This window comes from Toxorhynchites rutilus, chromosome 1 (genome assembly GCF_029784135.1).
Source record: "Toxorhynchites rutilus septentrionalis strain SRP chromosome 1, ASM2978413v1, whole genome shotgun sequence".
NCBI lineage: Eukaryota > Metazoa > Arthropoda > Insecta > Diptera > Culicidae > Toxorhynchites > Toxorhynchites rutilus.
In genome coordinates this window covers 130,257,998-130,280,178 of record NC_073744.1, presented here as the reverse complement: position 1 = coordinate 130,280,178, position 22,181 = coordinate 130,257,998, and the positions used below count along the sequence as shown (strand labels likewise).

Genomic DNA, 22,181 nt, shown 5'->3' with positions numbered 1-22,181 from the left:
TTTCAAATCTGTGTTAGGCGGTACGAACTCCGGATCAATAAGCAACTAGAAACTATCAACATGCAATAAGCAATATTATCGCCAATGAGTTTTTCCATTGAATTTTTGTTGATCTCGCACACCGACGCAATACGATATCGATATACATATCAATACATATCGCTAGCAACACAACGTGTCTGTTGAAAAGCAACTTATCGCCCTTAATTTGACAAGTTTCGTTCATTAAGCAGATTGTTTGCATATAATCAGGCGTTTCTATTGCTTCGGTATGCGAAGCACAACAAAACATGTTGCCTGTTGCATATTGCGTATTGCAGCTTGCTCTGGTGTGCGAGCCGCCTTAGGGAAACATTCCGATTTGCAGAAACGAAAGCGAGTGCAGAAGTACCCGCTGCTTGTATTTATTTTGCAATACCGATTTCCCTTGGCTCCATGGTTTTGAAGTCTGTGTTAGGGAAACATTCATTCATTCCAGCGATGGTATCTCAATCGTTGTGCAATCATAACTGAGTGGATTTCCGAGCGACACTCGCTTTTATACCGATTGGTGTGATTTCAATAGCCTGTTTTGAAAGCAATTTTAAGGCTATTGAAACAAGTTTTTTGAACACACAGTAACAAACATAGAACGCGTAAACATTTTATATTTCGAATGAAGTGTTTATCATATCAATTCGTTCAGTTGTTTAGGAGCTATTAACGCTCAAAATCTCGTTCCCCGGCGTAACGCTTTCGTTTTCGAAACTTTGAACTTACACCCCGGTACTTACAAAACTTTGAACTTACACCCCGGTGCGGCCGTTCTCCGCAATTTTCTCATGTATCGTTCCGCACTTTTCTGTGCAGCGATTATTCGCTATAGCTAGAACGGGACGATATATGCGGTTCAAACATGTAGAAAGGCTTCGAGAATGGTGTGCGATGTTGGGTACAACTCGGATATGCAATCAACAGGCTTTGTTCCTCGCTTCGTATATTCATTTGGTATAACAAAAGAGAATACTGTCATTCGGTCAAGTATTTGAATCATTCATGCATGTTAGGTTATATATTCGTGAATGGTTAGTAGCATGACACACTGTGGTTCATTCAATATTGACAGATGTCCAAACACTGCACCTTACACACGAGATGATATAATAGAAACTTGATTTCCCGAGATGTGTGTTGTTTGAACGATTAGACTTGTTGTACTGGATGCTGATATAGAGGCAGAGGACGGTAAAGACGGACACCTTAAGTCAAAGCTGTTTTTTCGTGAATTTTATAAAAATATACACTGTTCTGACTCATATTTCGGACATTCTGTAATAATAACTTGATATGTTAAATGCCCTGATGATATAATTATAAAAGTAATATCACAATTGATTCTTTAGAATAACCCTTTAGTTATATCATCAGGGCATTAAGCATTTCAAGTTATTATTACAGAGTGTCCCAAATATCATTCGGATCGGTATAGCTAATTCACCACGAATCGATAACTTAGGCCTCTTTTTATAATAAAAATTGTTCATGAGGCAGAAATTTTGCAAAATTAATGTGTCCGCATATTTGAAGAAATAAGAAAGAGCCGGGAAAGATGGACACTCGAAGAGAAAGATGGATACTAACTGAAAAGTTATATCTTGAAATTCATGTTGATGTACTCAATAGGTTTTGGAGGTCTTCATAATTGATTAAAATAATTGAACAAAAAGGTTAGAACAAAGAACAGTTTCTTGTAATTTTTTTCTTCTCTAGAAAAGCTTCCAGCGTCCGGTATGACAGATTCGGATTACGTTTTAAAAAGCGCTAAGCCAGAAATTGGAGTGCCGTATGAGTGTTGTTTTTGGAATGTTGGAATTGAACGCAGCTGTGTTCACGGGAGACCCTCCCTTAGACAGCTTCCACAGCCTCTACCATCCGCTGGGTTCGTCCATGGCTTCCGGTTGCTCTTGCAAAAGTGCCATACCAGTGCCATAGTGCCATGGCCATACAGCATAGGACCATACGTAATAATCCAAGGTGCTCAGACCTGGTGAACTGTGAGTCCATTCATCTTCGGCCAAAAGTTGGAAAATTTTCCCGACACCAGATCTGGACCAGATTCGCAGTATGAGAAGGCGCTTCGTCCTGCTGAAGCATGTAATGATCATCCCTGTACAATCTTCCCATTCTTTGCTTTATGACATTCAGAAAATCATCCATTTTTGTAATATAAAGCGTTAATTGTAACGTCTTTCTCAATAAAAATACGTGGTAGTTTGCTGCGTTTGCAAATATGTATCTCACCAAACCGATATTTTGTACCGATCTTTCAGCAGAACGGTATCGAATTCAATTGGTGGGATTGAGCACCGCACGAAAAACACCACAATACGAGTAGAGGCACTAAAAAACTGGTTTACAGTATAACAACACCCGGCTCATGTCACCGTTAAAGCTTACTTGGAAACACTTAAGGTGAAGGTGGAAGCTAGCCATTGTAGTAGTGTAAAAATGGGGTAATAGTGTTTGTGAGAGAAGAGCACACGTAAATAGATCAATTCACTTATCAGACTGTGTGGCGCTTCATTGACACGAGTCTTCGAATACATTTGAAACAAAAAAATAACAATCCAATACTAAAGTAAAATGTATGAACGATATGTTCCGATGAACAATTGCAAATATAAATATATATAGAAGGTGCATTTGATATGAAGAAAAATTCTGATTATACGCGAGTGTAACATGAGCAAATTTATAACACATGCGAATTGAGGCTATTTTGGTATGAACAAGTTCTTCCGCATAGTAACTCGATGTTGATATATTTTCCTTAATATTTTCCTTCGTTGATCGTTATGTTTTCACATATTCACGTTGGAGAGCCTTAAACCTTCTCTTCGTTGGCCGAGGCATTTTGATTGAATGTAATACTTTTCCGTTTACTGTTTTCGAAAGCATAGGCAGCCTTGGCAGTGTTCCGAGCTCTGCAATACAATTTTCATACCCAATGTTAAAATTGCTAAAACATACATTATAGACCCATTAAACGTAAAAATAATAATTGTATTGATATCAACATTTATTTTATTTTATTGATTTTCATGACATGAAACGCTATGACTCAGGAATAACATTTTATTGAGTGGTTTTATAGCTGTTTCGATGATGTTGTCTGGCATCAGTGTCGAAAAAATAACGATGCTTTCACCAATACAAACAAAACCATTGCCGAAGATTGGAAAATGAAAATTTAACTTTCAGATCACTAGCTAGAGTTTTCCGACTTTTTTCACTATACAGTGCAGCAGCAGATGAAAATTTAAAATCTTGTGAGTAATCGATTAGAGTTGGGTTGATATTACTTGATGGGAAGTGTGCGAAAACGATCATTTTCTTCACACTGTTCCGCAAAATCATTGATTTTCCGGCGAGGGGTATGGGAGGGAGATGAAAGAAATGAACGCCATTGTGGCAGCCATTTGTGGCTTCATTCCACCTTCACCATAAATAGGGGCAACATATTTTCTAGATATTGCGCCACCTGATCATCACTTCCGCTCATGCGAAGAGATAAAAAAGAGAGATGCATGGACTACTGAATCACTGAAAAAAGAAAGTCACAAAACTTAGTACTAGTGAGCATCCAGGGAGTTGATTCAACCCATAGTTTACTAGTTGCAGTTTAGAGGGTCGGGTCAGGGCCCCCTTTCCATATAAATTGGATGCGGTTGACTGAATCCGAATTGCCGATTCGATGACCAATAAGCATACAGCATGTTTCGAGACATTCTTCCGACGTATATTTCCTGGTTGACGGTCCCGGTTGCAATGTAAATGTTGCTTTTTGAGCCACAGATAAAGATAGCCTGCCAAACGAGATATAACATAACATAGTAAACTTCGACAGATTCACATGCTTTAAAATGTCTGTCACATTTCCCCTTCGAGTTTTCGTATAAAACTCCTGTCCAGAAATCTGTTTGAAGTCTGTCTTGACGTAGGTTTCGTCTTCCATTATCTTGTTTTGTTTAGCGCCACGGCTTGAAGTCACCATCATCTTATAAGTCGATACTCCGGTTCGTTTTTTAGCTGTGTGCACGGTTGTAGGTGATATTCCCAGCTTATTTGTCGACGGAGAGGAGCAGGTTCCGCGACCAAATTTTCATCGTATCTCGTTAACCCATGGACATAAACCGAAGTGTTTGGGTATTAGCTAATGTTTATAGTACAGACAATAAGTCTCGCTAGCCTGATTATTGTGACCTGATTTGGTTCTGACTAACAGCTTTCACCGACCTCACGATCATTATGTGCAATCAACGTTCCTCCATACAAAGAGCGCTAAATTTGCTGAGCCAGTTGCAGTACACAATATTGTAAAGATCTTGTAAAGATCCCTGCTCACGAATTCCGCACTAGCATCGAGAAAAAACTGGATCCCAATCAGCGTGCAGATTTTTGATTCAATCTTTCCTTGCCGAGCTAGAGTTATGGCTATTCGATGAACCGTAATTCACTAACTGTAGTTTATCCAGAAGAATCCTGAAAATATGTACGGTGAGGTGGAGGAATAAATCCAGTGGAGAAATTCCAATGTGAGACTACACCAATTTTGCGATAATTATTGTGTAAAATAAAATTTATATTCCTGAATTTTTTTTATAATTGCTTCAAACATTCACGAATACCTTAATTCAGAAAATTTCATCGGAGGTATACCATACAACATCAACTCATTACAGCCCCATTGAGATCATCATAGTCGAAAACTCATCAACACATTTATCTAAATTGCTTAAACCTTATAGCTTGTAAATTATTCGATTCCGAATGATATACCGCTCATCGGTAGCTCAAATCCGACATGTCGTAAAAATTATCCAACCTTCCCCAATGGAAGTACACAACACGTAGAGCTAGTAACTAAATAGAGTAGTCGTTCCTAATTGTTAACATCCCAAATTGGGTCTCTATCAACACTCTTCCTCGGCAGATGTAATCAAGCAACAAGGTATTCTCCGTGATCAGCTTTCGGTGTGAAACCATCTTTTCACAACCAGTGGCTTGTAATTAATTCTTAATCACAGCTTCAAACCAACAATCTCCGCTTCTCATCTAATCCAAACCCAACACACTTCGTTGGATCCAACAGAACTGGATTTCTTTCAACACTTGCTGGCGCAAGTGCTTGGTGTACTACCATGTGGCACTGACTAACGTTCGAAAGAAAAAGTGCCACACCAATCACCAACCAACCAACCAAAAACTGAATTCTTCCTAACCAATCTCGTCTGGGCAAAGTTTCTTTCTTCTGTGCTCTGGAAAACGATCCTCTTCGCTAGCCACCTCACTAATACTTCTTCATTCCACACACTCACAGGTCAGATCTACTCGTTCAGCCTGAACAACCCGCGGGACAAAGTGTACTCGACCGGCGAGAGCACATCCCTGGAGGATGACTCATATCTGGGGTACTCCTCGGCCACCGGAGACTTCAACGGCAGTGGTAACATGGGAGTCGCGGTCGGAATGCCCCGTGGAGGGGGTTTGCTCGGTAAGGTTCTGATCTTCTCGTGGAACATGACAAACCAGCAGAACATTACCGGCGAACAGATTGGGGCTTACTTTGGGTACGCGATCGCTGTGGTTGACGTCGACGGGGATAAGCTGGATGACCTGATCGTGGGAGCCCCGATGTACACGGAGCCGAACAACGAGGGAAAGTACGAGACGGGCCGCGTTTATATCATCTACCAGGACAAGGTGGACAAGTTCCAGGAGGTGGAGACCCGGGATGGAGTCAATTCGAAAGCGAGATTCGGACTGTCGGTGTGCTCCCTAGGGGACATCAATCTGGATGGGTTCGGAGACTTTGCCGTGGGGGCACCGTACGATGGCCCACATGGGCGGGGTGCGGTGTATGTTTATCATGGGTCCCCTACGGGTCCTTTGGCGAAGCCCTCGCAGGTTATCTTGGCGGAGGATATTTCCGGGGTTTCGCGAATTTCTACCTTTGGTTTCTCCGTTGCGGGGGGTATCGATTTAGATGGTAATCAATATCCGGACATGGTTGTTGGGGCGTACGAAACGGACAAGGCCCTGGTGTTTAAGTCACGCCCGGTTGCTGTGATGGAAGCGAGTGCACTTTTTGAGACTGAAAACAAATTGATCTCGTTGGAAGACCGCAATTGTACCCTGCGAGATCAAAAACAAGTCCCGTGTACGGTCGTGAACTCTTGCATGAAGTACAACGGTATCAATGTACCTCCAACCCTAGATATTGAGGTGTCGTGGGTATTGGATTCGAAAAAATCACGCAATGCTCGAATGTATTTCCTGAACGAAGAGGGACGCAACATCCGGAACCAATCGATGCGGCTGTATCGCGGTAAATTGGAGTGCAAGAGCGAACGGGTATACATTGCAGATAACATCAGAGATAAGATAACTCCCCTTGAAGTGGAAATGAAGTATAGTTTACGTCAGAGCAGCTTCAGCCAGCAACGGAGACGTCGCGCCACAGTTGAACCAGTGTTGGACCAAAATCGAGGAACAGTCCAAAAGGATTCCATAAACATCCAGAAGAACTGCGGACCCGATAATGTGTGCATTCCAGATCTACGTCTCCAGGTGAACACGGTTGATGAGTACCTACTTGGTTCTGGCAAGCTTTTGGGAGTAGATGTTCTGATTTCGAACTTTGGAGAAGATGCATTCGAGGCAGGTTTCTATATGACGATACCTCCGGAGCTGAACTTCAGAAGAGTGGAGAAAGTTGGTGAAATTAAAGATACCCCTATCCTTTGTACCCCTCCGCCGGGAGCAACGAACGGTACACTGAAGTGCGACATAGGTAACCCACTGTCCAGTGGAAAGGTTGTGAATTTCAAGATCCTGCTCTCCCCATCGATCAAGGTTGGAATGGCGCCAAGCTACGATTTCTACATGGAAGCAAACTCAACAAACGCTGAATCCGACGGCTCCCACATGGATAACATCTTCAAGAAGAGCGTTGGAATCACCATCAAAACGGATCTGTCTATTTCTGGCGTATCGCTACCCGAAGACTTCCTATACAACTATACCCAATATCGGAAACTCGAGGAAGCTGAGACTGAGCATCATCTCGGTCCGCAAGTGGTACACATCTATGAAATCCGCAACGAAGGTCCATCCACCATTGACGAGGCCGAATTCTTCGTGCTGTGGCCCTACGAAACACATGATGGCGACCCGTTGATGTACCTGCTCGTTGCCCCCGAGACCAGCGGCAACATCAAGTGTCAACCGAGCAGCTATATCAACCCGCGAGATTTGGCTATCGAGAACCCACGCAAAAGCTACCTGGAGAAGGTGGGCGCGTCGTCCGTTAATCACGATTCGGGTTCCAGAACCGAGTATCGTGCTTCTTCAGGCTCGTCTTCCGGCACGAGCTCTACAGGTTTCCACCGTCAATCAACGTCCGGTGGATCATCGTACCGTGGTACCAGCTCCAGTTCCAGTTCAGGATCGAGCTTCAGTTCGGGTTCCAGTTCGTCAACATCTTCGCGTGCCGGAGGCAGCCAAGCGGTGTTGACCGATACGGATAAGCGACGCTTGGACGACGAGGAAAATCAGGAATCAACCGGAGATGCATCCTACGTGCACAGACAGCGAGCGGAAAGTGCAGCGGCAGCAGCGGAGGCGCACTCGCAGTACGCGGCTGATAGTCAACGGTACAGAGGAGAAGCGGGCCGCGGCAACAGGAACGGCACCTCCCGGGAGTATTCGTATTCGAGTAGTTGGAACTCCTCCAGTGTTAATGGTGGCCCAGTGGCAACCTATAGTGCCAGTCGGAATCGGACGACGTACCGCGGAGAAGATGGTCGCGTGCGAGTGAGTGAAAGTAGCACCGAACACTACGGTAAATCGGTGGCTGCGTTTGCAGGGGTAGGAGCCAATGTCGATGGACAAACCCTCTACAAGGAGGACTTCAGTGATGTTTATCGTCAGGATGAGAGAGGCGGAGTGGTATCCGCTTCAAATGTGGGATCATCCTCGGTTAATGCAGGAGGTCATCGACAGAGCTCAAGGTAGTTCTAGTACTGATTTACTGAAAGTTACGTTAGTCATAAATGGCAATTCGTTTACTCGTAGCGCTGGAGCATCTTACGGTCATAGTGGAGGGGCTTCCGCCTCGGAATCATCCCGAGTGGTACATACTTCGTCATCGTCAGCTGCGGGTCATGGTGGATCATTCGCTACCTCCGGACGTGGTAATGAAATCTACAGGAGTGAATCATCCAACTCTGAATCGGGATCTTCTAGGGCTACTGGCGGAGGTCATCGGCACGGGTCGAGGTAATTTCAATATTTAGCCAATGATATCGTGTCATCTGACAATTTCCTTTTCTGATTTTTGTAGCTCTGGAGCATCACAGGTGCACTCATCGTCGGACCGTGTTGACGAGTCTTCTTATTCAGAATCGTCCCGAGCGGCATCCGGTTCTTCCTCGTCATCTGCTTCGAGTCGTGGTGGTTCATCGGGTCCATTTGGGCATGGAAGCGAGCTCTACAAAAGCGAATCATCTCACACGGAAGAAGTGAACCAGGACATTTCCGGCCTTGGCTCGCGATCCTCCAGTTCGACGCAGGGCGGAGAGATGAGTGTATCAGGGGCATCTTCCAGCAGCAGGCGTCGCATGAAGAGCCAACAGGATGGGGAAGCAACTCGACCGGATCTGATAACCGGTGTGTCAACCATCGAGCGACTGGCCCAGGGTCGGGGAGGCTTCCAGACGGCAACCCTTGATCTGGGAACACTAAACAGACAGAATGTTGACGAGGAAATCCGAACGAGTGGCAGTGCGAGAGCGTCCGGTGGAAGGAACGCAACCTATGAATCGCACGGCAGCGCACATGGTGGGGCAAGTTCAAGCCAATACGGACAGCAGCATGGAGGATCAACGCATTATTCGTCCTCTTTGTCTTCGTCATCAGCGGCGGGCAGGACGCACTCAAGCTCGTCGCATTCCTCCACCACTGGTGGCCAGGACAGCTACTCGCGTCATCAACAGAACGCCGCATACGGTATCTTGAATGAGGAGGATGGCGATGAGTATGTAGACGAATACGACGAAGGCGATGATGGTGGTTACGTTGATCAGTCTGATACTCGTGGTTATGGAACAAGTAAGTATATACGGTTTCCGATGGAAAGTGAACGATAATAACGATTTTATATTTCCAGGTTACCAACATCACAGCCGCAGCCACCTGAACCAGGGCCATGAAAACGTAGATCAGAAGTTCAAATACTATCAACAGTTCGATCGTCGCCAGAGAAGGCAAGCCCCGGGCGTCGAGGATGCGAACGAGCAGGCCCTGAACAAAGCGCTTCAGTGCCAAGCTACACGATGTGCCATAATCCGGTGTTTGGCTGGCCCGATCGGGGACAAAGACGTTGCCTTCATTGGGCTGAGGACACGCGTTGTTGCCCACACTCTGCACAAGATTTCGTCCGGGTCGGCGATCAATTTCTCCACAATGACCGTGGCTAGGGTTACGCGTTTGCCGTACATAGGACAACCGAAGGAGATGCCACTGAAGACGCACGAGATTCAGGTCAAGGCAACGCCGGAGCCGACGCCAAAGCCGGACGTGGTGCCACTGTGGATCGTTGTGCTGGCGGCCTGCGCCGGTACGATCATTCTACTGCTGCTCGTCTACTTGCTGTCGAAGGTGAGTGAGCTGTTGGAGGATTTGATTTTTATTGGTCGTTTTACCGTTTCTCCTGAGAGTGATATAAACAGTATTAAGTCAATAGTCGTGAGCTGTAGTGCTCAAGTTGTTGTATAGGTGTTCACTATTCAGAATGTCCGCTCTTCTTCTGTTTATTTTTGAATTCTTTTCCATCATTTGCGTCCCCCGAATTGCTATAGAGACAGCAGCCCACGCTAACACAGCAGCTTTCTGTGAAGGGTGCCCTGATACCCCACAGGCAACGTTAGCGACAGAGTATTTTTTAAAACTTCTCTGTCATCCTATCCCATTATCTTGTTTCGCATTATCTGATTGAAGTGATATTCTGCTCTATAATTGATTAATAAACGCTTCTATCAATTACTTTGGATTTAACAACTTCTTAACAACTCTTAGTATACAGAATGAATAACAATCATTCATCAGGCCTGTACCCCAGGCAACCAACGATTCAATAACATCCAACGCTGGATCTACGAACGGTTCACTCTTTCCTATAGAAGTTCTGTGATCGGAATACGGCATGGATCATTAAGTAGTCTTCCAGATTCTGTTTACAATCTCCACCCAAAGCATGTTCTGTTCTGCCTCCCTACAAAACTAATTTACGAGACACTTCACGGTCGTTTCGCGGTAAGAATTATTCCGTGAACTCTTCCAATTCGGTTCCTATGAACTACTTTGCATTATCAATCGTGATTGTTGGTGGATGTCCCAACTGTGTACACTCTGTCCAAGTTCTATAAGATCACCCTGATTTTATTTCGTTGCAACAGTTAGAACAGTTATAATTTCAACAAGATACATTCATACATTGTTGAATGCTTAGAATAAAGTATATTTAACGTCAATTTCGCTCAAAAGACTTGTTTGTTTATTTATTGTGCTTAAATATGATGATTTCAGCTTCCAGTTTCTATAAGACCATTTCAAAATTCAAAATTCAGTATTATCAATGAAAAATTCAGTAAGGTCAATGTCAATAATTGGCAACTTTGCTATTCCGGCTAATAACCCGGAAAATTCGTATTGGAATACTATTTACCAAATTCTGCTGAACGAATTTCTCGATATTTTTCCATGTTTCCGAAATTGCGACCTAGAGATCTTCAATCGTTGTGCTCCCGTGGCCGAGTGGTTAGCGTCATAACTAACATGCCGGGTGAATTTTTCTTCAAAGAAATTTCCTCCGACTTGCACTGTGATCACGCGTATTCTAGATCTTGCCACTCAGAATGCATTCAAGGCGTGTTATTTGGCATAGAAATCTCAACTAAGTACTAATAAAAATGATGCAAGTAATACTACGTTGAGACGGCGAAGTTTCTCTAGGAACGTTAGTGCCATTGAAGAAGAAGAAGAAGATCTTCAATCGTGGTGTACCGTTTTCCCTCAGTGTAAATTCAGCGTACAAGAATCCCCTTAAGATTTTCTGAGATTTTCAAATCTGGAGAGCGAACCGGTCAGTCCAAAAAAATAGGTTTTTGGTCCTTAATCCATTACTTAGTTTCCTTGCTGATATGAATAATAGCATTGTTTTGCTGGAATGTGAATTTTTTGTGACGCAAAAACGGCAGGAGAGAGGACTCTAGAACATGTATGTAATCCTTGAATGATGCTATCATGAGCTTTCCGGTTGCACAAAATCCCGCCCAAACCATGCACGAGCCTCCACCAAAATTCCTGGTTGAAAAATACTGCTCCTTCTTCCGTACATCACGCCAGTACACGTTGAAACCATCAGGACCATCCAAATTGAACGTTTTTCTTCAGTAAAGGTAGCCTATACATTGAAGAAATTTTCTTCATGATATATAGCAAAATGTATTCTTTTGGAAACATTCTTTGTCACAACATACCACTGTCGGTTCATGTGAGCTTTGGCAAAACCCAGACGTCTTCCGATGTGACATGGTGTAAGATGAGGAGTTCTTACCTTTTAAGCCCTCTTTATGTGAGGATTTTTTACCAAAACTTGACGAATTGTCACCCAAGTAAAATTGAAATTGAAATATTGATTTATATGCATAAGTCATTTTGAGGTATTCGAAGCTGTTCTAGCTATTTTCCGCTTATCGCGGTCAGAGAGCTTCGAATTACGTGGAGCTCTCTCCTTCTTACTGTATCCTTGAGGATTCGCCAAATAATTGAGCACAACTTGATGGGATCGTCAAATCCGACGAGCAATTTCTCTGATACCAACATTTTCTTGGTGAAATGCATCGATTTGTCTTTCTTCTCTCTCCATTAGCACTTTTCCCTTCGCCATTTTCTAGCTTAATTGATCAAAACAATTATAACAACGGAATATGTCACTGGTCTTATAGAAACTTGACACTTGAAAAAATACCAAAACATTCGTTTACGCTCACCGCTTGCACACACACATATGAAAATCATGCAATGTATGATAGTCACCAATATCTACACACTAGAATATAAATTGAAGCATTGTTTGTTTACAATGACACAAAGCAGCAAGATCATCACCTGGTCTTATAGAAGTTGGACAGAGTGTATTTGTATAAGCCGTATGTTTTAACCTGATTTTATGCATCAGCTCGACCTCTTGCTATCGAGTGCAGTAATCCATTATAACGAATAATGATACTTCATCAGGCACAGGCCCGAGCAAATCGATGTCTATGTCGGTTTGCACAGTTTTCTAAATAATAAACAACTTGGCATAGATTTTGGTTTATTTTGTAATCCTACCAATCGACAACTTTCACAAGTTTTTCCGTAATCAGTATATTCGCGATCCATTACGGTAGTAGAGATCTCCTCGGGTGGAAATTGGCCTCGAACTAGAACGAATGTTTAGTGGCGACCACTCACACGATAGTTATTACATGGGCTGAAAAGTCCCGGTACAGATGACGCCACTAAAAAATGAACAAGATTCATTTCGAGAGATTTCGAGACTGAGATTCAACTGTCACTAGCTTAGCTTATTCATGAAGTTTCATGACATTTCGTTTATTCGTTCGCAAACTACAGTTGTTCAAGTGTCACTACCTGAACATTCGTATAGAAAATGGATAAAAAGAGGAATATCGTATTTTGATCAAACTTTGTATTTTTATGGGAAAAAGTGGTTGACGAAATGTTATTCCACTTCTGCTCCTTCGAAAACAACAGTTTATCGGTGGTTTAGTGAATGTGAAATGGCCCGTACAAGCACCGCAGATGCACCTCATTCTGGAAGGCCAAAAGAGGCTACGAACCCAGAAATCGTAAAATGCATCGACTCGTTATGAACGATCGTAAAGTGAAGTTACGCGAGTTAGCTGAGGCCGTAGGCATTTCAAAAAACCGAGTGGGATACATTTTGCACGACATTTTGGACATGAAAAAGTTATATGCGCGATGGGTGCCGAGTTTGCTGACCGTCGACCAAAAACAGCGACGCGTTGATGATTCGACAGCCGGTTTGGCGTTGATGAAGCGCAATCGAGTGGACTTCTTTCGACGTTTTGTGACAATGGAGGAAACGTGGATCTATTACCACACTCCAATAGGTCCAATAGGTAGTCTGCAGAGTGGCTGACACGCGACGAAAGCCGGCCAAATACCAATGGTCGGCCGGGAGGTTTTAGCCTCCGTTTTTTGGGATGCGCTTGGCATAATCTTCATCGATTACCTGCAGAGAGGAAAAACAATTATTGGAGTGAATTATGCAGCGTTATTATACAAACTGTACGACGAAATAAAAAAAGACTGCATGTGGCGAAGAAAATAGTTCTGTACCATCACGACAATGCACCTTCGCATACGTTCTTAACAGCGATGACCATGTTGGACCAATTACAATTCCAACTGGTTGCTCATCCACCATATTCTCCAAACTTGGCCCCCAACGACCACTATTCTATGGTCCCAAACCTGAAGCGGTGGCTCCAGGTAAAGAGATTCACATCGAATGATAAAGTCATCGCAGAAACTGAGGCATAGTTCGAAGACCTAGGCGTTTCGTACTACAGGAAGGGAATCGAAAAAGAAACTATGTTGAGGAATAAATACAACTTTGCCGATTACGTTTTCATTAAAAATCCAGGGACTTTTCAGCCCATGTGGTATTGGCCACCACTGTGTCGGGGCCCTGTTGTGACTCTTTATGTGAGGATTTTTTACCAAGTAAAATTGAAATTGAAATATTGATTTATATGCATAAGTCATTTTGAGGTATTCGAAGCTGTTCTAGCTATTTTCCGCTTATCGCGGTTTCGTACTACAGAAAGGGAATCGAAAAAGAAACTATGTTGAGGAATAAATACAACTTTGCCGATTACGTTTTCATTAAAAATCCAGGGACTTTTCAGCCCATGTGGTATTGGCCACCACTGTGTCGGGGCCCTGTTGTGACACAGTGAGGGAAAAATACTGCGGAGGACCTCTTCTTTGTTCGGAATTGGTGCGAAGTGCTACGATTGACCATACAACGCACGAATTCTAGCATGTTAGGGGGATTCAGCGATTTGCAGAGACTTTTTAATAGGATGGCTATTCTGTTCAACTTCCATCTATCCCGAATGCTCCTACGTCGGAGGTTCGGATTGATAGGAGCGTTGTTTGCATAATTTGTTCTGGATGTTTTGGTTAGAAACAAATTGCGTGTCCTTAGTTGACGCCCAGGTACATAGAAATTTATTTTTTCTAGTAATTCAGCTGATTGTACTCCTTGCGAAATTAGATCATTAACAAAAGAAAGCATTGCTAATCTACGGCGTTCCTTCGGTGTTTGGGTGTTTATGAGCATGCAGCGGGCTTCATATGAAGGAAGTGGAAATGAGGTCCAGTTCAACTTACGGGGTGCAAATAAAAGAAAGTGTTTCTGGACTGACTCAATGCGTTCTTCATGTACGACCATATACGGGTTCCAAACGATGTTACAGTATTCCAGAATGGGCCATACGTATGTGATATACAAAAGCTTGATTGTGTATGGGTCCTGGAAGTTATGTGAGAAGCGTTTGACAAAGCTAGCTTTTTAGCTAGAGTCTGCGACGCTGTCATGCCGAGAAAGTTAGCAATCTCCACGCTAGCTGTCTGATGGCGAAGATCGGAGGTTCAACGACACCCGTGAAATTGTTTCGTGAAAAACTAATGCCTATAGTAGAGGAGCTCTCCCCGAAGCATGACCATAGAGGTGGCCAACTACACCACTTGGCGAGGATGTAACCGAACATGTGCCAGTCTCAAGTGAAAAATTCGTGAAGATCGGAGAAGCGTAGATAATACCAATGAATTACAAAATAGCAGCCGTGAAGAACGACCTCAATCCTAAGAACCTCAAGGAGATCCAGAGGTTCATAGGATTGACTGGATTCTTCCGGAAGTTTGTGGAGGTCATTCTATCAAGGTAAAGCCACTAAAAGATTTTCTGAAGAAGGATTCAGTGTTCGTATTTGAACAGGAGCAGAAAACGGCTAGTCCTAACACCATATCATCCACAAGCCACTATAGAACTTCACACGTATGGCAGTAAGTCGGGATACGGAGCTATTGTAGACGATAAATTCCATCCAATCTACTAGTTCAGCAGTGCACTTCCTCGTTCTCCTCTCTCCTCTAAAAATATCTATGTTACGAGCTGGTGGTTCTTGAAATCGTAACGATTTTAAAAAAGGTCAAGGTTTATCTCCTGGGAACCCCATTCAAAATTGTGAATGATTATTCTGCCTGCAATATGACGATTGAAAGAATATTGCGTCAATGATATCTAGCTGGGCACTTCTTCTAGAAAATAAATGGTTGGGTTATATATATGATATAACCGCAAGGTTGACGTGGGACTACCTTAGCTTAGCAATCATTTGTATTGTAAGCTTAGCAATTGTTTGTATTGATAAAATTTTTGATTGAATGAAACAATTTCCGAATTCTATTGAATTCAATATATTTGCTTTGTGAGTAAAAATATTAAACAAATGCCATGTAAGGTGAATTCATGCATTGTGATAGATTATGTTCTTCGTTACAGGTAAATTCAATGACAGTCCTTTTCGTTTGGTATGATGCCTTGGACAGAATATGCGAACGGAAGAATTATCAAACGATTTTATTTTACTCTCTGAAGTTTGCTTCTCTCAAGTGTACGTACTTCTCGGAACGCGAATTTGCTTGATTTGATGAACTTCAGGCACTCATTTTCGATATTGACATGTACGTCGTACGTCAATCTTGAATAACCGAGCCAGAGTGGTGTGTTCGTACCCGCTTTTGTAATCCGTGTTAGGCTTTTCGGAGTGCAAAACAAAACATGCGGGTGCAGAAGTACCCCCGGTTTGCATGAATCAACAACTTCAATTTCTACTTTTTATACTACATATGCTTTAAACTTGAAAGTTCATTCGCCTCTAGTGTCTGCACGATTTCCCCAGGTTCCTAAGTTTAGAAGACCGGGTTAGGGAAACATATCCTAGACTGCACAAAGGCAAGCGAATATAATAGTACTCGCAGTTTGCATTTATTTGCATAGCCGATTTCCCCACACACCTTGGTTTTGAAATCTGTATTAGGAAAACACAATTTCAGTAGGAACAAAAATACCCCCAACCTACATGAATTTGCAATGCCAATTTTCCCAAACCCCTTGGTTCTAAGTCTGTGTTGGGGAAACACACTTCAGTCGGAACCAAAATAACCCCGACTTGCATGGATTTGCAATGCCAATTTCCCCACGCTCCATGGATTTGAAGCATGTGTTAGGGAAACACATTTTAGTCGGAACAAAAATACCCCCAACTTTCATGTACAGGGTAACTTCGATATAACGTACATTTTCAAAATTGTACGTTGTATCGAATTGTACGTTATATCGAAGCACAATAAAGAACTCAGAAACGTAGCTTATATTACTTTGTGTTGCTGTTTGAGTAAGGTTAATGAATAAATTCAACTAGAAGACGAAACCAACCCTTCTCATGATGTTTCCCTTCATACTGTTGATTGAAATTCGATTCATTTAGAATCCAGAACCACAAAACAGTTATATTTCGGGATTGGCTAAAGGTACAAAAAAAAGCTTCAGTATCAAAATACAGATAATTCATTATTCTTTCAGAAAAAACAATATTCAAAAAAATTATTCCTTTGGACTTTGAAAATGTGTACGTTATATCGAGGTAAAATGAACGTTGTATCGAGTGATGGTATACCGACGGTACGTTATAACGAGGGTACGTTATATCAAAGTTTCCCTGTATTTGCAATGCCGATTTCCCCTAAGGCTGCTTGGTTTTGATGGCTGCGTTGGGGAAACCGTAAATCGGGCCAATCAAAACGAGGCAGTTAGGGCGTTTAGATAACGCTTAACATTTTACAGTTATTCAATTGTTTATCTGATGGAAAATAACATTTTATTGATTGCGATAGATGCGTAGAAATATTCCCTATCAATTGATGCAAACATCTTTACGATCCAGTAAGAAATGTTCGAGTTATAAGCATTCGAAATCTTGCATTTTTTCCTGCATGTTCTGTGTCTAGGTTTTCATTTTACCCCCCATATATTCCGGTTAGACGTAGTCCCACGTCAAAAAAATAATTACGTCATCGAACATCGCCCAGGAGTCCGGATAAAGCATGTTGACGCGCTGAGTCGACCACCAGCGATTCACCAGCAACATGCTTGACCGTAGAAGACGAGTCAGTAAACGGATGCAATTATGAAGGTGCTGGAGACCAGTGTCTATGACGACTACTTCACGGGGTTCTATACCGGTAGCGTGAGGGCAGAAAACTGTAGATCAGGGGTTCTCAAACTGTTTTGGGCAAGAGACCTCCTTTTCCAGAATTAAATCATACCTTAAACCTATCATCTTTAATTATTGTAAACCTATTAATGCAAACCTATCTTCTTTCTCATTCCAGTGCGGTTTCTTCAACCGAAATCGACCGACAGACTCCTCGGAGCGGCAGCCACTCAATCGAAACGGCAACTATCACGGCGACGAGCATTTGTGAAAACAGCACCGGAAAAGCCGTTTTTGAGTGTTTGTGTATCGAATCAAGATAATGTATTTGTTCAGTACGACGTACGCTTAATTTATTAGTTTCTTTTCTGTTTTGTACGATAGAATCAAACGCAATTTTTTCGATTCCTCCGAGACTAGGAAACGATTAGTTTCATGTGTTTTTCTCTAAACATTATCGATCAGCAGCTCATTTCAGTAATCTCCTGCTCTAATCTTTGTCTAGTATTAGCCCTAACGATTCGTGTAGAGGTTTAAGTGTAAAACTAAACTAACTAGTCAATCTAATTGAAGCTTACCGACTCTACAAGCTTATTCTTATTACGTGTCTCATTTCGAATCCCATTTACGTAGTGCAATTGAAATGACAAACAGAATGAATATCATAATTATTTAGTTTGCAGTCCGAATGCAATCGGAACTAAAGGAACAAACAAACGAACAATTTTTTTCGTAGGAAAACTAATAATGCGCAAATGATAGATTCTAGATAATAATAGCTGATAGCTCAGATGGATCTGAGAACGAATAGATGCCTTGTAGTTATTTATTGTTAGGATTTTAATGTTGAATTGAGAAGTTTTGAAGTGCCTAAAAAGTTTTAGAATGTTTAGAAAATGCCACGGTGCCATTCGAGTATATGAAAATTTAATTTGTTGTAAACCTGAAGCGCAGCAACGGAATTGAAACGTTCTTCTGTACTTTACGGTTTTGTTCGCCACAGATTTGGCAACCGATATTTCTTCGAATTTTAGTGTACGATAATGTATGTGTAAATTATTTACTTAATAGTGATAACAGTAGCTATAATCGATTACCGTATGGTTTTAAACAAAACGTTTTCAATTTCATTTTTATTATTATTATTTTCGCTTTGGTTCATTCATCTTAACAAATACTGATATTTAAGTTGACTGTAAATATTTTTTGTACAAGTGAACGAGAAACTTAATGGAAAATTCAGAAATAAAATAACACTTGAATGACGAAAAAGCTTGTCTTCATTAGCCTAGTGCATCAAAGGTGGCGCTGCTGGCGCATTTCCGGAATTCATAAATGACGACGACCCTTTTCAGTGCTGAATTGAATACGTTTAAAAATCATTGAATTTAAGCCCCAAATCCGCCGTTTATGGTTTCAAAAATCACCTGTAGCATCATATATTGCGCCCCTGGCGCGCAACAGCTGTTTGTTTTGCTCCTCCATGGAGCTTTCAGGCGCACTCTCTCGCTCTCTCTTTCTCATCGAAAGCCGCGAGAATCTCGCAACACTCCCACCCACTCCTCTATCATCTCTCTGACAAACGAAACGTCATAGTTTTCGGGCAGCCCTTGCCACCGTTCGGTGCATTTTTCACGGACATTCCGCAATGCTGAAGCGTGTCGAGCGGTGCCGCGGGTGTCGTCTTCGCACTGTTTCCAAGGATCGGGGTTCGGTGTATTCTAATCGATTGTGTGTTGCGTTGTGAATCGTGGGCGTCGTGGGGAGCTGGTGATTGACTTGTTCCGGTGAGTTTAGTTTGTCCAGCGATGGTTTACTTCGTGTATTTTGCTTTTGAATAACTGAAAAGCTGGTGCGAAAAATCAACCCTGTCGTTAATGCATCGAGAAGATAGTGTGTGTTTAGTGTCAAAGTCTGTGGGAAAAAGCAAACGCTGCTGCGGCCAAACTAACAAACAAGGATTACTATTTCTGTACATGAGCTCCATATCAAACTAACAAGGTGAGTTTAATTGGATAATTAAGCTCTTCGTTGTTTATCCATCGTTTGCGGAAGGAAAGAAAGAGAGGGTAGATCTGATTTTGTTTGTATACGTCTTGCTTATCATTCTATGGCGCGTTTCCAATGAAAGCTTTTATATCTCTCCGCAAGCAATGCTCTGTTTGTTTACAGCGGATCAGCTCAGAATTCATCACACGTTGGTACACGAAAAAATAAGCCTCTTGTCAAAAACTGAAACGGTGTAAGTAACTATAGAATTACACAGTTTTAAACAGTAAAGAGTGGATATTGTCCGGGACCACACATTTTTTAAAGAAACAATTTGTTAATATAAGAATTTTTTTTTTAACAATCTCTTAAGGGAGGACCCCGGTCTGGAAGATCGAAAAAATCGAATTTTTGGGTAGCTTATGCCCTTAGAAATGTCCTAAAAGGGTTTTTCGATATTTGATTTCATTGGAAAATTACAGCCAAAAGTGTCAGGTCACCTCAAGGGATACAGTATTGCTGTACGAATTTGAAATGCGTTTTTCTCGAAACGTATCGATATCTCAGGATTCACTCGACCGATTTGGCTGAAATTTTTTATCAGTACATTCAGTACAACATACATACATAAAAACCAACAATAATCTATAAACAAAAATGAAACAACTTCATGTTAAATGGAATATGTGTATTTACACATACCTAATTTTTTGTTGCTTAAGTTATTGTCTCGCAAATATTTTTTCACTCCTGTAAAAAACAGGAAGTGGGTTATATCTATGGTATAACCGCAAGGGTGACGTAGGACTATCGTTGATTTAGAGATCATTTGTTTGAAGATGAATCTAAATCCAATCTGAATGAATGAATAAATGAATATTTGGGGGACTTCGAGAACGAGAGCGTTACGTTGGAGGCACAAGATTTTATGCATCCAATATTGGATACAAAAAACCTTGTTCTGAAGAATAATCTTCAGAAGCTTTCCTGCTAACTGCACTTGATTGATAAATCACAAAACCAAATGTATGTGGTCGCAGTATTACATGGATAGAAAACATTAAAATAAACTCTTTCGCTTGAATGTAATTTTCAATTCCAAGGGGAACTGGCAGATTATGTTGCAGCAACGAACACTTCTTTCCAGGTTTCTTCTCGATAACCAGCAAACGAAAAGAGTTGCGCGCGTATGTGTGTGTGGCGGTTTTTCGTGGTTTTGGTTTTTCGATGCTGATACTCTCTTGGTCACCTTCTCTTCTCCTTCTGATCGATTGTCTTTCCTGTGCTCCCTCACAGTTAAAACAAACTGATTGCGTTTCAGGTCAGGTCAGGTCAGGTAATGAATCCCTCGATCCCTCGTCGTCCAGCTGGTCCAGCACGTTCAGCTCGTTCAGTAACGATGTTGTCTTGTCGATGTCCTCACGAATAATGAATGAGTTTTACCACCAGAATATCACTTAAGTATGCTTTTTGTCCGTGATTGAATCGAGAGAAGGTGTGGTTTACGATAGCAATTTGGAAGGCAAATTAGAGGGGAATGAACTCTCTGAGTTTGAAACTTTCGGCGACTGAGCAATAATCGATTGAAAATCATATAATTTTCCGTTGCGCGCGCATATAATATTGGATACGAAAATATCCTACTGAAGGGGAAGAATAATCTTAAGAAGCTTTCCTGCTAATTACACCTGACTGAAAAATTACAAAACCAAATGTATTTGGTCGATGTGTTATATGGTTAGAGAACATTAAAATAAACTCTTTCACATGAATGTATTTTTCAATTCCCAGGGGAACTGGCAGATTATTTTTCAGCAACGATTAATTTTTTCAAGATTTTCCTCGATACTCGAAGCCCACCAGTGGTTAATGCTAACTCGATAACTACCTGTTAATAGCACTTGATTGAAAAATATTTAGTCACAGTGTTACATGGATAGAAAACATTAAAATAAACTCTTTCGCATGAATGTATTTTCCAATTCCCAGGGGAACTGGCAGATTATTTTTCAGCAACGATTAGATCTTTCCGGAATTTTCTCGATGCATCCGATGCATCGATGAATGGCATCCAAACGAAGAGTTCCGCGCGTGTATGTGTGTGTGTGTGGCGGCTGCTCCGATGTCTTCCCGGGGAACCGTTTGTGGCATCACTCTCCTCCTGATGGATTCCCTTCTGGCCTAAGGTGCACAAACAGGCTATTGGTGACACCGTTCATCCACGCTTTCATGATAAACGAAGAGCTTCACCACAACAGCGACAACATGCTCCAATCGCTGTTCAATTATAACTGAGTGGATTTCCGAGCGGCGCTCGCTTATATACCGATTGATGATTTCAATAGCCTGTTTTGAAAGCAATTTCAAGGCTATTGAAACAAGTTTTTGGATCAAAAAGTAACAAGTATATAACGCGTAGACATTTTATCTTTCGAATGAAGTGTTTATCATACCATTTCGTTCAGTTGTTTAGGAGCTATTAACGCTCAAAATTTCGGTCTCCGGCGTAACGCTTTCGTTTTCGAAACATTGATTTTACACCCCGGTATAGAAATGAAAGACGTAGTCCTACGTCAAAAGTGATTTTTGAACCAATCCGCAAATTTTTTTTTCGCCGTTATAACGGAACATTTTAGGCCGTAAATCGAAAACGTGCCTGAATTGCAGAGGGTCGTTATAACAAAATACCGTATAAAGAGCAGCCGTACAGCGAGGTATGGGTGTATGTAAGAATGAATTATCTTAAGCGTTACATAGCCGTTTTTTAATATCTCA

At 41.9% G+C, this 22,181-nt stretch overlaps 2 protein-coding genes across 12 annotated transcripts in view; both read left to right on the top strand.

Moving 5' to 3' along the window:
- Positions 1 to 18,663, top strand: part of LOC129761983 (integrin alpha-PS2) — a 207,222-nt gene extending 188,559 nt beyond the window's left edge. For all 10 annotated transcript variants that reach the window (XM_055759871.1, XM_055759877.1, XM_055759880.1 and 7 more), the window contains 5 exons: positions 5,360 to 8,051; positions 8,116 to 8,319; positions 8,384 to 9,150; positions 9,209 to 9,699; positions 17,596 to 18,663. In XM_055759871.1, coding sequence (XP_055615846.1) covers positions 5,360 to 8,051; positions 8,116 to 8,319; positions 8,384 to 9,150; positions 9,209 to 9,699; positions 17,596 to 17,688 — 4,247 coding nt within the window. In that variant the 3' untranslated portion in view covers positions 17,689 to 18,663. The remainder of the gene's footprint in view (positions 1 to 5,359; positions 8,052 to 8,115; positions 8,320 to 8,383; positions 9,151 to 9,208; positions 9,700 to 17,595) is intronic.
- Positions 18,664 to 19,027: 364 nt separating this feature from the next.
- Positions 19,028 to 22,181, top strand: part of LOC129761984 (protein retinal degeneration B) — a 134,551-nt gene continuing 131,397 nt past the window's right edge. For both annotated transcript variants that reach the window (XM_055759887.1, XM_055759883.1), the window contains exon 1: positions 19,028 to 19,418. The gene's annotated coding sequence lies outside the window, so the exon portion shown is untranslated. The remainder of the gene's footprint in view (positions 19,419 to 22,181) is intronic.